Source organism: Moschus berezovskii, chromosome 9 (genome assembly GCF_049115385.1).
Source record: "Moschus berezovskii isolate FMDL1 chromosome 9, NW_MosBer_1.0, whole genome shotgun sequence".
NCBI classification, from domain to species: Eukaryota; Metazoa; Chordata; class Mammalia; order Artiodactyla; family Moschidae; genus Moschus; species Moschus berezovskii.
In genome coordinates this window covers 82,112,638-82,128,681 of record NC_142468.1, presented here as the reverse complement: position 1 = coordinate 82,128,681, position 16,044 = coordinate 82,112,638, and the positions used below count along the sequence as shown (strand labels likewise).

Below are 16,044 nucleotides of genomic sequence, written 5' to 3'. Positions count from 1 at the left end.
TCTTCCCTTGGTATCTCTAATTTTCTTGAAGAGATCTCTAGTCTTTCCCATTCTATTGTTTTCCTCTATTTCTTTGCACTGATCACTGAGGAAGGCTTTCTTACCTCTCCTTGCTATTCTTTGGAACTCTGCATTCAAATGGGTATGCTGCTGCTGCTAAGTTGCTTCAGCCGTGTCCAACTCTGTGCGACCCCATAGACAGCAGCCCACCAGACTCCCCAATCCCTGGGATTTTCCAGGCAAGAGTACTGGAGTGGGGTGCCATTGCCTTCTCCATCAAGTGGGTATATCTTCCTTTTCTCCTTTACTTTTTGCTTCTCTTCTTTTCACAGCTATTTGTAGGGCCTCCTCAGACAACCATTTTGCTTTTTGGCATTTCTTTTTCTTGGGAATGACCTTGATCCCTGTCTCTCTACAATGTTATGAACCTCTGTTCATAGTTCATCAGGCACTCTGTCGATCAGATCTAATCCTTTGAATCTATTTCTCACTTCCACTGTATAATCGTAAGGGATTTGATTTAGGTCATAACTGAATGGTCTAGTTGTTTTTCCTACTCTCTTCAATGTAAGTCTGAATTTGGCAATAAGGGTTTCATGATCTGAGTCTCAGTCAGCTCCCGGTCTTGTTTTTGCTAACTGTATAGAGCTTCTCCATCTTTGGCTGCAAAGAATATAATCAATCTGATTTCAGAGTCAACCATCTGGTGATGTCCATGTGTAGAGTCTTCTCTTGTGTTGCTGGAAGAGGCTGTTTGCTATGACAAGTGTGTTCTCTTGGCAGAACTCGGTTAGCCTTTGCCCTGCTTCATTTCGTGCTCCAAGGCCAAATTTGCCTGTTTCTCCAGGTGTTTCTTGACTTCCTACTTTTGCATTCCAATCCCCTATAATGAAAAGGACATCATTTTTGGGTGTTAGTTCTAGAAGGTCTTGTAGGTCTTCATAGAACCGTTCAACTTCAGGTTCTTCAGAGTTATTGGTCGGGGCACAGACTTGGATTACCGTGATGTTGAATGATTTGCCTTGGAGACAAACAGAGATCATTCTGTCGTTTTTGAGATTGCATCCGAGTACTGCATTTCAGACTCTTTTGTTGACCATGATGGCTACTTCATTTCTTCTAAGGGAAGAATATCTACTAGTGCCCACAGTAGTAGATATAATGGTAATCTGAGTTAAATTCACCCATTCCAGTGCATTTTAGTTTGCTGATTCCTGAACTAAAATGTCAGTGTTCACTCTTGCCATCTCCTGCTTGACCACTTCCAATTTGCCGTGATTCATGGGCCTAACAGTCCAGGTTCCTCTGCAATATTGCTCTTTACAGCATCGGATTTTGCTTCCATCACCAGTGACATCCACAACTGGGTGTTGTTTTTGCTTTGGCTTCATCCCTTCATTTTTTCTGGAGTTATTTCTCCACTGATCTCCAGTAGCATATTGGGCACCTGTCGACCTGGGGAGTTCATCTTTCAGTGTCCTATCTTTTTGCCTTTTCATACTGTTCATGGGGTTCTCAAGGCTGAAGTGGGTTGCCATTCCCTTCTCCTGTGGACCACGTTTTGTGAGAACTCTCCACCGTGACCTGTCCATCTTGGGTGGCCCCACACAGCGCGGCTCATAGTTTCACTGAGTCAGACAGGGCTGTGGTTCACATGATCAGAGTGGTTAGTTTTCTGTGACTGTGGTTTTCAGCCTGTTTCAATCTCTCTGCCCTCTGATGAAGAAGGATAAGAGGCTTATGGAAGCTTCCTGATGGGAGAGACTGACTGAGGGGGAAAATGGATCTTGTTCTGATGGGCGGGGCCGTGCCCAGTAAATCTTTAATCCAATTTTATGTAGATGGGTGGAGCTGCATTCCCTTCTGTTATTTACCTGAGGCCAAACTATGGTGGAGGTAATGAAGATAATGGTGACCTCCTTCAAATGACCCCATGCGTGTACTGCTACACTCACTGCCCCCAACCCTGCAGCAGGCAACCACTGACCCACACCTCCACTGGAGACTCCTGGACACTCCCGGGCAAGTCTGGGTCAGTCTTGACAGCCTTACTTTCATAATGAAGAAAAACTGAACAAAACCTAAATGACCAGGAGCTAAAGAAGGGTTAAAGGCATTTTGGGAAGACACTAAAAATATGCATGCAGAGGAACACAAAGAAAACTCAAAGGAAAACATATCAAATGTTTATAAGATAATCCTTTCTCAGTGTAGAGAAAATAGGAAAATTGCTATTTATGTTTATTTTTATCTCAATCTTTAAAATTTATATTTCTGGCATATGTTTTATAATATATTGATTTAATGATAAATGCACCTGTGATAAGGCACATACTCACATTTTCTTTACTGAAATGAGTTTGCTACGCAGAATGTTTGGAGAGCATCACACTCAAGCCTAGTCCCATGACCACGCCATGGTCTGGCAAGGGCCTATGTCAGAAAACAGAGGCAGCCCAAGAGCATATGTATCACTAGATATTTTGTGCAAATAAAATCTATCACAGTCTACAGTTACAGTTTGTTAGACTTAAAGACCTTTCTTCAGTGTGTCCTGACTCAAAAACAGCTAAAAGGTGGATTAGATCCAGGCGCACACATTCCAGCGGCAAAGTATTCGAACAGAAAAGGGCCAGGACAACTAAGACTTTAAATCCTATGACTATGGACTGGACCTCTGTATTTGTGAAGGCCAATCAGGGCTAAGAGTTTTGCTAGGTGACTCAAGTTCTCCTTGAGTTTCTCACACATCATTCATAACTTTTATTCAAGAAGATCACATTCCTAGGATCTTCATAAAGTTAAACCACTTCAATCTCATCATCACTGCTATGAAGTCCAAGAGGACTCCACTCACCTGGGTCTCCAAACAGCCTGCTCCAAAGGCGTGGACCCAGAGATTAGAAAGTGACCTCCCAGAGCAGATGACTCACGAGTCTGCCTCCACAGCCACTGCCTCTCCGCTGGACTCCAGACCGGGTTTCTACCTCCCCACCTTCCCTCACCTGAATAAACCCACAGGTGTCTCAGGGAGAACCCGCCCACTGCCTTATGCCTGAGGCTCTCACCCTCCTCCCGCCTCTCACCCTCCACAGCTCAGGGATGGGTGCCCTACCGTCCTGGGGGTCCCAGCCAGGGAGCTGGGGGCAGAACTCTCGCCTCTCATTAGCCCTGCTCACAAATCCTGTGGCCTCCGCCTCCCGCTCCCACGTCATCCTGTTTGCTGCCCCTGAGAGCCTGGGTGACAGGTTCCCAATAGCCCTTGCTCCTATCATTTCCTGTCACCTGAAGGGATACCCCACCTCCAGCTTTCCAGGTACCAGTCCTCAAAGCCTAGAGTCAGTGTCCCGCCTCCACCCACGATGGATCCCACTGCTGTGTGCTGCCTGAAACCCTCCCAGGTCTCTGCTCCTGGTAAGCGCCGCCTTTCATTGCTCCGCCCCTGCCCATCCTCAATTTCGGAACTGTCATTCCCAGTACTCACCATGCTTTTTCATGCCTCAGTTCCCTTACACGGGCTCAGTCTGACAGTCTATCCTCGTGTCCTCCTCCAGTCTCCTGGTACCAGAGTTCATTAGAATGCCCAGACCCACATAATATATGACCTCGTCTGTGAGGCCTGTGGTATTTCTGAAAAAGATTTTCCTTTGTGTTCCCACAGCACACTGCATATACATCCATTAGTGTATTTAACCCAGTATAATATTTATTGTATGCCCTTCTTGCCCTGTAGGCTTCCAGAATCAGAAAACACTCTACCTAGCAGGGTTCAGTCACTAAGTCATGTCTGACTCTTTGGGACCCCAAGCACTGTAGCTCGCCAGGCTCCTCTGTCCTCCACCATCTGCCAGAGCTTACTCAAATTCAGGTCCATTGAGTCCGTGATGCCCTCTGTCTCATACTCTAACCATCATTCAGAGTACACATTAAATATTTTTTGGTAAATAAGTGAATGGATTAACAAATGAACTGGTGAGTTACTTTAAAGAAAAAGGGAGGAATCTTTCTGCATCACCTTTTACACCCTGTGGGCTTCCCTCATGGCTCAGCTGGTAAAGAACCCACCTTCAATGTGGGGGACCTGGGTTCAGTCCCTGGGTTGGGAAGATCCCCTGGAGAAGGCAAAGGCTACCCATTCCAGTATTCTGGCCTGGAGACTGAATAGTCTGTACAGTCCATGGGGTCGCAAAGAGTCGGACACGACTGACTTTCACTTCACTTTGCACCCTGTGGCACAAGCACTTCTGTTTGCCTCCTATTCCTTTCTCGAAAGCTGTTCTCACTCTTCCACTTCTGCACCGCATGCTCACCTGTAATGAGCCCCTGCACATACCTCATTGATCTCATTTATTTCTGGTGACTGGGTGAGCAGCACTGGACCACAGGGCTGTGACCACAATTTGCTGCGAGGTGCAGGGCAGTGCTCCCCTCCTGCAACAGAGACCCATCTCAGGAGAACTGCCCATGAAAATGCCCTGCCCACGGGCAGGGCTGTAGAGTGGCTTCCCGGGGCAGGGCTCACATTGGATAAAGCTGTGGTTCGAGTACTGGCCATGTTTTCCAGAGTTTTAAGTGAAATTCATACTTTTAAAGTTTTAAATTGAAAATACATAGCTGTTTAAATGAGAAGGGAACAAACCATCCATGTTTCTTTTTTTACCTTTGCTGCCAATTTGTTAGTAAAAAGTAGAATAATGCAAGTAATTGTATATAACTTTTTGGAAGGTAAACTGTTGCCAGATTTCTGGGAGGTAGTTTTAGCAATATTATACCGAAAGACTTCACAATGTGTAGCACTCTTTGACCCACACTGTCACATCTTTGATTTCAGACATTTATGGAGTAAAATTGATGATTCGGACAGTCCACTGATAAAGTGGGTTGATTTCACTGGGATATCCCATGATCTTTCCCACTGTAGTATCAAGTGAAGAACTCAACTGCTCACCAAAATGCCAATGCTAAATCTGTACCTCAACCACCACTTCCCTTTCTCTAGTCCTTGGTGAAAAAATAAAGTTCCATCTCACCTTGTCCTTTTCCGTAGTATGCAGATTAAGGAAGATAAGTTTTTCTGTCATTTCAACGTGGCCCCTCTCTGCCGCCAAAAGAAATGGTTTTCTTCCCTTCTGAAAATCAGTCACAAATTCCAGTATTATTACACACTTATTGAACACACAAGACAACTGGCAAAGCGGGGAGCATTTTGAGGAGGGCAAGGAGGCCAAGGCGGTGATTCTGGTCATGGCATTCTGGGCTCTTCTTAGGGAAAGGTCATAACAACCTCTCTCACTTCAAACCAAATCCAGTTCTGAGTTTTCACCCCAAACTCCATCAGCAAAGAATCATTTTCATGGGGGCAGAGAGGTACGTTTAGACATGGTCTTTCCAAAGTGTCTGGGGAGGCCCCACCTCACAGCCAGACTATCTTCCCTTTCAAACGGAACATTTTTACCAACTTTCTGCATTTATGGAACAGGTCTTTCACTCAACTACTTATTGAGAAGCTGATTTTGTGCCAGACCTCATCTGAGTCACTTGCATATCACTCAGTAAGCCTTGCCTTACTGAAAAAAATGCTTGAAGCAGAAATTCTCCAGGGTTTAATATTTACATGACTCATTGAGACATGAAAGAAAGAAAGTGAAGTCGCTCAGTCATGTCCAACTCTTTGTGACCCCATGGACTATAGCCTACCAGGCTCCTCCATCCATGGGATTTTTCCAGGCAAGAATACTGGAGTGGGTTGCCACTTCCTTCTCCAGGAGATCTTCCCAACCCAGGGATTGAACCCCAGTCTTCTGCATTGTAGGCAGACACTTTACCATCTGAGCCACCAGAGACGTCTTGACATGACAAGTCTTGTCTTGAGACATGACATTGTATCATCTGCTTCTTTTCAGGCCCTCCCTGCTTGTTAATGGGGTTTCCCTGGTGGCTCAGATGCTTGCTCCTATACTTATCTTTGACATTCACTAAGGATCAACAGGAAAACTCTTGAGAACAGGTCTGTATGATGTGGGATGGAGAAATTAGGAATTATCCAGAGAATACAGCTTAAGAGAGAAGTTTAGGTGCAATTTGTAGGGAGGAAAGTTCAAGGGTAGAATCTTCTGATTATGGTAATTTCTCCCAACTTTTCACATTGCAAAGGGAGACTGCATTTTCAATAGCCAAAACGTCACTTGGCTATCAAAAGAATAATGAAACACCTGTAAAAAAAAAACTCAATTTTCTAACCTGAGATATTTAAAAGAAGGAAAAGAAGTTGGGGTGGCCAACTTGGTGGGCAGCAGAAGTTATTTTCTTCAACTAAAGAAAACATTCACAAATTGACCTGCTATGTTGTTAACCAAAAGCTTAGCAAGATGTTTGAAATGCTAAAAGCAAGACGCAAGACTCTTTATAAGAAGTTCCCTGAATCTGAGATTTGTTATCTGATCTCCTGCTAATGTAAGATAATAAAAAGATAATGGTCACTGTTTGCTTGAGATAATAGCTCATGGTTCTCCAACAACTTAAAGAAAAAAGGAAGGAAAAGTGCTAAAATAATAAATGGCTTCCAGAAAAGTATGTATGGATCAGTCTAAGGGACTCTATACATGCCAGAGTAACAGGCACCAAATATTTACCTTATTTATATTTTTGAGCCAGATATGTTGCCAATTAGACTTATATCTCTAACCCTTCAAAGTCTGAAATCCTGTCCTCATTGAATCACCAAGAAAGGACAAAGCCAAAAGACAGAGGCTGCTTGGGGCCCTGTTTTGCTGCTTGTGAGATTAGATCCCTAATTGGAGATAAAGCTCTAGTCTTGAGCCACAAACTGCTGTTTAGTCACTAAGTCATGGCCAACTCTGTTTGAGCCCATGGACTGTAGCCCACCAGGCTCCTCTATCCGTGGGATTTCCCAGGCAATTATTAGAATAGGTTGCCATTTCCTTCTCCAGGGGATCTTCCCCACCCAGGGATCATCTCCTTCATCTCCTACTTGGCAGGTGGTTTCTTTACTACTGAGCCACCTGGGAAGCCCCATGAGCCATCAACAGCTTTTGGGAAATGACAAAATGATTGTGTCCGGCTTATACAAATATCAGCAAACAGTGCCAACAAACGTCCATATAAACCAATCACAAAAAGAAAGATGAGAAACGCTGATTATATGCTAGATGAAAACATTTAGTCACACATTCTCACAAATTAGTCACTCATTTATTCAACAACTATTAACAGTTATTAAGCATTTATATAGATATACTTAATAATATATATATTTATATATGCTTAATATATATGCTTAATAATATATATTTATAATATATGCTTAATAATATCTATTATATTAATATTAATATAATATAAATTAATAATATATATTATTAAGCATATATATAAGTGCTTAATAATTGTTAATAGTTGTTGAATAAATGAGTGACTAATTTGTAAGCATGTGTGACTAAACAATTATTAAGCATTTATATATATATATGCTTAATTATATATATATATATATATATGTCAGGTCTTGTGCTAAGCAAAAGTGGTCAAGATAAAAAATACAATATCCTGTCCTCAGGAAGCTCAGAGTCCATTAAGGAATGTGAGCATATATTCAAGTGATTGTAATGAAATGCAATAACCAAATTGGTGATATGTGGGGGTACGTAACTCAGTCTGAGTTTGTGCCTGTGGCTGGGGAGACGGGTGATAAGAAATGGTGGCTGATGCCCTGGAACAGAAGAAAAGAAGTCACTGCACTCAGAGATGCCCAAAGTACGGCTTCTCCTCTGGCATTCACAATTCATCTGTAGTTCCTCCCAGTCCAGATGCAGCTTACTGATCAGGAGTTATTGTTATCATAAGCAATGATGCTTAGTAATAGTTAATACTGAGCCAGAAAGTTAACTAAGGTTTAAATTCTCGTGCAGAAAGGAAAGGCAATTTGTTAGCCCTTTACGCAAAAAGGGCATGAATAATGCATGACAGTGTTCTGTCTGCGAGTGGACATTTACTGCTTGTGTCTTTGTTTTTCCTTGGGAGAACCGCTCCCCTGCCCTTCTCCTTGCCGACACACACACACACACACCCATTAATTTAGTCCATTTAATGTTGTAATGGCCAGGCTTTACCTGCCACGATCATATAACCCATGGTCACAGGAATTGATTCAGGATTGGGCACATGTTTCAGGCAGGGCCAAACAGAATTGCTCCTGTGATCTATATATGAATATTTGATGAGGGAGAAATTTTCTTTCTTATGAATCAAAATCCATAACACTATTCATAAGAATTTAAACTTGAGGCTGCTAGCAGCCATCCTTCCCACTACGTGGAGAGTATGTTTATCAGTAATGCCAACAGAGGAACTTCCCTTGTGGTTCAGTGGCTAAGACTCCATGCTCCCAGTGCAGGGAGCCTGGGTTCCATCCCTGGACAGGGAACTAGACCCCACATACTGCAACTAAGAGTTCACATGCGGCAAGATCTCACATACTGCAAATAAGACCCGGTGCCGCCAAATAAACAAATAATTTTTAAAAGATGCCAACAGAGACAGCCAAGAGTTGGGGGGGAGCTGAATCTAGCCATGCCTGCAGCCAGTGAGATACACCCTCAAACTCTTTAGTTAGGAGTTCATAAACTATCTTAAATGTTTATTCCAGATTAAACTGGATTTTTGTCACTCAGAATTCTCACTAATCCATATTTAGCAATCTGGGGAAAAACACTGCTGGAAATATTAGAAGTCTGTTCAACCTTAAAATGGCCTTACTCTTTTATCTTTGGTTGCTACAAAGTCTTGCATTTCTGCACGGTTAAAGAAAGTGACAGAGGACCCACCCACAGAGAAAGTCTAGTCTGATAAGAAGTGGGAGGTTATCAAAGATAAAACATTTTTCCTCCCTAACAAAACAGCTTTGAACTTTGGATGCTCTTTAAAAAATGTTATCATCAAGAAAAAAAAACTGAAAGCCAAATTACACAAAATAAGGACATTTAAAGTAGTCTGTATCTTATAAACATATCAAAAGGTAGCATAAAGAAAGACCAGCTGACAGTAAAATGAGATACAAATCTTTCCTCCCATCTCTAGTACATATTATAAGCAAAATAAGAAGTTTAAAAACATGAGTTGTTTTTTTTTAATACAGTTTATTGTGTCTACTTTCATTTTTAAACCACCCAACCCTTTTAAAATATGTTCAAGTGGGCCTCTATCCAGTGCAGCAGTCTCCAAGAATGGAGACTGTCCTCACTGTAAGGCAGGGAGATTTTCCAGCCTGAAGGACTGTGGAGCCTGGTGTCAGAGCCTCAGACTTCAGCACGCCAGGCCTCCCTGTCCATCACCAACTCCCGGAGTTCACTCAAACTCATGTCCATCGAGTCAGTGATGCCATCCAGCCATCTCATTCTCTGTCATCCCCTTCTCCTCCCGCCCCCAATCCCTCCCAGCATCAGGGTCTTTTCCAATGAGTCAACTTTTCGCATGAGATGGCAAAAGTATTGGAGTTTCAGCTTCAGCATCTGTCCTTCCAATGAACACCCAGGACTGATCTCCTTTAGAATGGATTGGTTGGATCTCCTTGCAGTCCAAGGGACTCTCAAGAGTCTTCTCCAGCACCACAGTTCAAAAGCATCAATTCTTCGGTGCTCAGCTTTCTTCACAGTCCAACTCTCACATCCACACATGACCATGGGAAAAACCATAGCCTTGACTAGAGGGACCTTTGTTGGCAAAGTAATGTCTCTGCTTTTTAATATGCTGTCTAGGTTGGTCATAACTTTCCTTCCAAGGAGTAAGTGTCTTTTAATTTCATGGCTGCAATCACCATCTGCAGTGATTTTGGAGCCCAAAAAAAGTCTGACACTGTTTCCACTGTTTCCCCATCTATTTCCCATGAAGTGATGGGACCAGATGCCATGATCTTTGTTTTCTGAATGTTGAGCTTCAAGCCAACTTTTTCACTCTCCTCTTTCACTTTCATTAGGAGGCTTTCTAGTTCCTCTTCACTTTCTGCCATAAGGGTGGTGTCATCTGCATATCTGAGGTTATTGATATTTCTCCCAGCAATCTTGATTCCAGCTTGTGCTTCTTCCAGCCCAGTGTTTGTCATAATGTACTCTGCATATAAGTTAAATAAGCAGGGTGACAATAAACAGCCTTGACGTACTCCTTTTCCTATTTGGAAGCAGTCTGTTGTTCCATGTCCAGTTTTAACTGTTGTTTCCTGACCTGCATACAGGTTTCTCAAGAGGCAGGTCAGGTGGTCTGGTATTCAAATAAGGAAAACAAACATACGCTTTCACATTAATCACTTGTGATTAGAAAAGCTGGATTTAGAAAAGGCAGAGGAACCAGAAATCAAATTGCCAACATCCATTGGATCATCGAAAAAGCAAGAGAGTTCCAGAAAAAAACATCTACTTCTGCCTATTGACTATGCCAAAGCTTTTGACTGTGTGGATCACAACAAACTGGAAAAATTCTTCAAGAGATGGGAATACCAGTCCACCTTACCTGCCTCCTGAGAAATCTGTATGCAGGTCAGGAAGCAACAGTTAGACATGGAGCATCAGACTGCTCCAAATCAGGAAAGGAGTAGGTCAAGGCTGTATATTATCACCCTGCTTATTTAATGTATATGCAGAGTACATCATGAGAAATGCTGGACTGGATGAAGCACAAGTTGGAATCAAGTTTGCTGGCAGAAATATCAATAACATCAGGTATGCAGATGACACCACACTTATGGCAGAAAGTGAAGAAGAATTAAAGAGCCTCTTGGTGAAAGTGAAAGAGGAGAATGAAAAAGTTGGCTTAAAGCTCAACATTCAGAAAACTAACCTCATAGTATCTGGTCCCTCACTTCAGAGCAAACATATGGGGAAACAGTCCAAGAATTTTGTGGGGGAGGCCTCCAAAATCACTGCAGATGGTAACTGCAGCCATGAAATTAACAGACGCTCCCTCCTTGGAAGAAAAGATATAACCGACCTAGGCAACATATTACAAAGCAGAGACACTAACCTTGCCAGCAAAGGTCCATCTAGTCAAATATATGCTTTTCCCAATAATCATGTATAGGTGTGAGAATTGAACGATACAAGAAAGCTGAACACTGAAAAAACTGATGGTTTTTAACTATAGTGTTCGGACAAGCTCTTCAGAGTCTCTTTGTAAGAAAACTTAACCAGCCCATCTCAAGGAAAATCACTTCTCACTTTTTATCAGAAGGACCAGTGTTGAACTGAAATCCCAAAATATTGGCCATCTGATGCAAAGCACCAACTCATCCACAAGATAAACTGACTAAAGATAACACCCATACACTTTCATCACTGAGAATTTTATCATAATGCCCCAAAACCCACGGGAAAAAAATGCACTTTAAGAAGTTCACTTCTATTCACTAATAGCTTATCTACTAATAGAGCATTATAAGTTACTGCTACTCACTAACAGCACATCTACTAATAAAGCATTATAAGTCTGTCTTTAACCAATATTAGTAGCCTTGCCGAAACAAGGCCTCAAAAAATTAGTTAAGACTCAAAATTGTTCCTCTCCACGGAAATCTTTAGTAAAAGGCGAAAGACTTATGCGATTTGAAGAGAAACCAGAGTATAACCTACAGCCTTGTCATTCTCAGCTCGGGTAAAAGAAACTCCTAGATCACTGATAGTGACTAGCTAACACCGAGAGCCAGTGCCTGAACAAACATTCCTACTTCACTCTGTCAACAAGGGTCTACTTTAGAAAGCACAGGTAAAGGAAAGCGTGACGCTTTGGCGTTTTAACCGAGCACGGCGCGCCGCGCGCGCGGTATGCAAATCAGGCCAGTGGGCGGCCTCTCCCGCGGAAGCGCGGTCTGCGCGCGGCGCTGCGGGTCCGCGCTGGGGGCGCTGCAGCGGCCTGGCCGCCGGCATCCGCGCGCAGCACCGGCGGAGACCCGGCTTTCAGGGGTTTTGTGTATGTGTGTCTGAGGTTGAGTTCTGTTACAGACTTTGCTGTTAAATTGAAAAAGAAAGAAGCAAGTGATTGGCACAAAATTCATGACCGTGGTTTCGCCCTTCGGTGGACTGAGGGTTTTCAAAGTTTGGCAGTTTCCTTCCTCTTGAACTGCGTGGTGGGCGCACAGGTGTTTTGTCTGTTTGTACCGTGCACGTCCAAGATGGACACTCTGGAATATTCTGCCGTTTGAGAAAACGTCATAGCCGTGTCCTGTTTAAAATTGGAACTTGGATATTCCCAGGGGTCCAGTGGTTTGGGCTCTAGCTTTCACCACTGCTGGTTCCTTTCCTGGTGGAGAACTAAGACCCCTCAAACTGCGCAGACAAAAAAACAACAACAAGGGCGGGGGAGCCTGGTGGGCTGCCGTCACGGCGTCGCACAGAGTCGGACACGACTGAAGCGACGCAGCAGCAGCAGCAGCAGCAGGGTTATTTGACAAGTTACTGACTTGAGTTAAAGCCTCACAAACAGCCATTGGGCATCCGAAGTCCAGCCTGACCGTCCCCTCGCACACGGATGCCAGAGAGGGTCCGGGAGCGCCTCCCAGGAGAGGAGCCTGGTGGAGAGCAGCACGAAGTGCCCTGGCTCATCTTCCTCATGAAATTCCCCTTCACCCTGCTATGAGGAATTCACAGCTGAATTCAGCAACAGTGGAAAGCAGTGGGGCCCTGCATAACTGGATATTTGAGAGAGAAAAAGAACATTCAGCAGAAAGTGCTGGAAGAGCAGTGCGTTGCTTCTGAAGTCGTGGAACTGCTGTGAGTGGGAGCCGCTGGGTCATTTCTCCCCAGACGAGAGGCAGCAGGTTTGATGAAATCTAAGGCTGAGAGGTGTGGACCAGAGGTCCACAGCAGAAACTGTCTTCTCAGAGGCTCGTGCTCATTATCTCCAGCCTTCTGAACAAGGAAGAGCTTTTTTTGCATTTGGACCTCTAGAGAGTTCCTGTAGAGATTCCTTTAAACCAATGGAAGTTCCTCTATTTACACAGCTGACACCAACCTAATGTTGTACCACCAGACTTTGTAAATATCCAAAGATACATGAGTGGCCTCTAAGGCCGTTCCCTTTAGTGTCCCTCCCTCTCCAAACTTTTTGGTCTGAGTACTTATTTTTGATCGCTAGGTGGAAGTTACACATAGAGTCAAAATATCTAGACTACTTAACCCTTAACTTCTCCTGGCTGCTCTAATTTCTCTCCTCTGGAGGGGCCACATATTCTTTAGAGCTACAGAGTTGGGAGAAACCTCAAAGTATTGACCAGTGGCCTCCATCTCTGCCATCCTACCCAATTTCTTCTGGCCCTACTTAAATCCATTCGATAATAAAATCCTCCTCCCTGTTCGGCTTTCCTCTTGAGCTTTTGGAGTTCCCTCCAAGGCTAATGAGAAGGATTACTAACTCTGGGCAGGTATACAGGCTCTCAGTCACTTTCTGTGGATAAGAAACTGGGCAAGAAAGGCATCTGTGAAGGTGGAGCAGTCTTTTCCATTCAGTGCATTTCATGAGCTCCACAATACCTCTAAGCAAATACAAATGTGATTCCCAACAATGAATTAACGGACCCTGAGTTCTGGATCCCAGTTCCAGAGCTAATATCCTGGCTTTAGCTAATATCCTTGACCCCGCTCACAGATCTCAGAAAAAGGACAGACCGTCTCTCCCATGGATGAATCCAGGTTTCTTTAAGAATGGGACTCAGAGACTCCTCTCCCTAGATGACCCAGGGGACTCATGATTTGCTCATTCTGCATATGGTTCTCAATGCAGCTTCATTTTAGCATCTCTCAGCTGAACACCTGGCTCTGCATAGTCAGGGTTCCTTGGTCTTTTCCCCAACAAATGGTCAGAGTTGGAGGGAGAGGAGTGGGACAGGGCAAACTCAGAGCCAGCTGAAGGATAACAGACAGGAAGGCCAGCAGAAGCTGCAGAAGTGGGGAAGGCTCCCTATAAACCTGCTTTGGTCATTGAGCCTCCTCAGCCTGTCTGATCCTCCCCACACAGAGCTGCCTCCCATGAAAGCATCCAGAGCCCACTGAAAAGGAACACAGGCCTGTGTCGCATACAAAACGTGCTACGAACACACATCTGCTGACTTGAATTGAATGGAATTCAATCGTAGGCCACACTCCTAGTTAGCATGGATCAAACTGGAATGTCTGACTTCTTCATCCTGACATTAAATGCTGTTTGATGATGGTTATCAGTTTGAGGAAACCAGACAGCATTTTACCCTATAATAATGGTTACAGTAATGACCATTTAGTGAGCACTTACCATGTGCCAGGCTCTTTGCTGAGTGCTCTGTAGTCATTAACTCATTTAAGCATCCCAGCAATGGCTGCTTTGATATTGCTCCATGGAACGGCTTAGTGTTGGTGTCTGATTGGAAAGGGGTGGTAGAATGGCTGGCCATTTTGCTCACAGGCAGAGGTTTCTGTATATAAGATTGAGGAAGTCTGAAAATCATTTACATCAAAGAACGGAGATGTTGCTGATAAAAAGAGATGTGGAGGTCAAGACATCCCTCAAAATTATGCCTCGGTGCTACCAGGAAATAGGTTTTGTTATTCTCGTTGCACAGGGCAAACACTGAGGACTTCTGCAGTTGGAGGACTTGCTAAACCCACATATTGAATATATGCCCAGACCTCAGCCCAAGTCTGTCTGCCTCCAAGCTATAAAATGTATAGTTGCTCAGTCGTAATTAGAAGAAGTAAAAGAAATTTATAGACTTCATTTGTCAAAAGTTTTTGTTATTATTTTTAAGATTGATGTCAAAAAAAATGTGTTCCTAAAAGAGATGAAATAAAATGAATATTGCTGATTAACTTCTAGAGAGTCTTCAATGGAGAATAAAGTTCAACAGGTACAGTGAAGAGGAGGTCCTATTTGAAATCCAAATGCCAACCCCATAGAGGATACTGCCTGAAAAAGCCTAGAAAGGGCTGTTCCCTAGCGCATGGGCAATGCCCACTGTCCTCTGAGAAGGGAGACAGTACAGCATGGTGACTGCAGTCACCAGATCCGAATTCAAACCTGGCTCTGTCACCTTCCAGTTTGGGGATCTGAGACCAGGTACTTAGTCTCTCTGAGCCTCGACTTCCTCAAATATAAATAAAAATATCTCTTCATTATAGGATTACTATGGGGATTAACAGTATAAAGTGCTCATTCAGCGATGATTTGTTAAGCATCCATATGTGCCAAGCTCTAGACCTCTCACTGAGACAATGTATGGACACAGCTTTCCTCTGGGCCAAGCACACCGACCAATATCCAATGAGTGGTGCGCAGTTGCTTCAGTAATGCCCAACTCTGCGACCCCATGGACTGTATGTAGCCCACCAGGCTCCTCTGTCCATGGGGATTCTCCAGGCAAGAATACTGGAGTGGGTTGCCATGCCCTCCTCTAGGGGATCTTCCCAACCCAGGGATCAAACCCCCGCATCTCTTATGTCTCCTGCATTGTAAGCAGGCTCTTCACCACTAGAGCCACTGCAGCTGTTATTATTATTACCATGCTTCTTATGAAAAGAAAAAAATAGAGACAAGTGTGGTGCAATTGCACTGGACTCCATGGCTCATTGCAGCACAGCCTTGGGTCAAGTACACTCCCAAAAGGCCAGGCATCACAGAGTAAGATACGGACACCCACACAGGGTGGATGCTGTCCACCCCGTGGCCAGGATGAGGGAGTAGACTGCTTCTTCAATACTTCCTGCCGTCCCCACATGCAGGGGCCAAGGCCGCCACCAGCAAGGATAGCTGCCTTCTGCTCTGTGGTCTGCCAGAGTGAGGGAGGAGTCAGCTACAGGCCAGCCCGTGTGTGCCGGCTGCTCTGGTAGTTCCAGCAGGGACAGGAAGACACTGCGATCTAGTGGGGTTTATTTGAGACCCACAGCTAACACACCTCACCAGGCTGGACCAGGTCTTCCAGGTACAGATCGTCAATGAGGTGGTCCACGATGCGCATGTTACTGCTCTGAGCTGCAAAGTGGAGGGCCTTCATCCCATCCTAAAGAGAGCCAG

The 16,044-nt window shown here is 44.1% G+C and overlaps 1 protein-coding gene and 1 non-coding gene across 2 annotated transcripts in view; both read right to left on the bottom strand.

Annotated features, from left to right (window-relative positions):
- ANKDD1B (ankyrin repeat and death domain containing 1B) overlaps positions 1–16,044 on the bottom strand; it is a 68,562-nt gene that overhangs the window by 35,840 nt on the left and 16,678 nt on the right. Inside the window, 4 exon segments of the mRNA XM_088840207.1 lie at positions 4,334–4,374; positions 4,377–4,431; positions 5,031–5,129; positions 15,926–16,030. Coding sequence (XP_088696333.1) covers positions 4,334–4,374; positions 4,377–4,431; positions 5,031–5,129; positions 15,926–16,030 — 300 coding nt within the window.
- On the bottom strand, positions 11,515–11,629 carry LOC129563659 (U5 spliceosomal RNA). Its single transcript, XR_008687399.2, has one exon. It is a non-coding gene; the product is annotated as a U5 spliceosomal RNA (small nuclear RNA).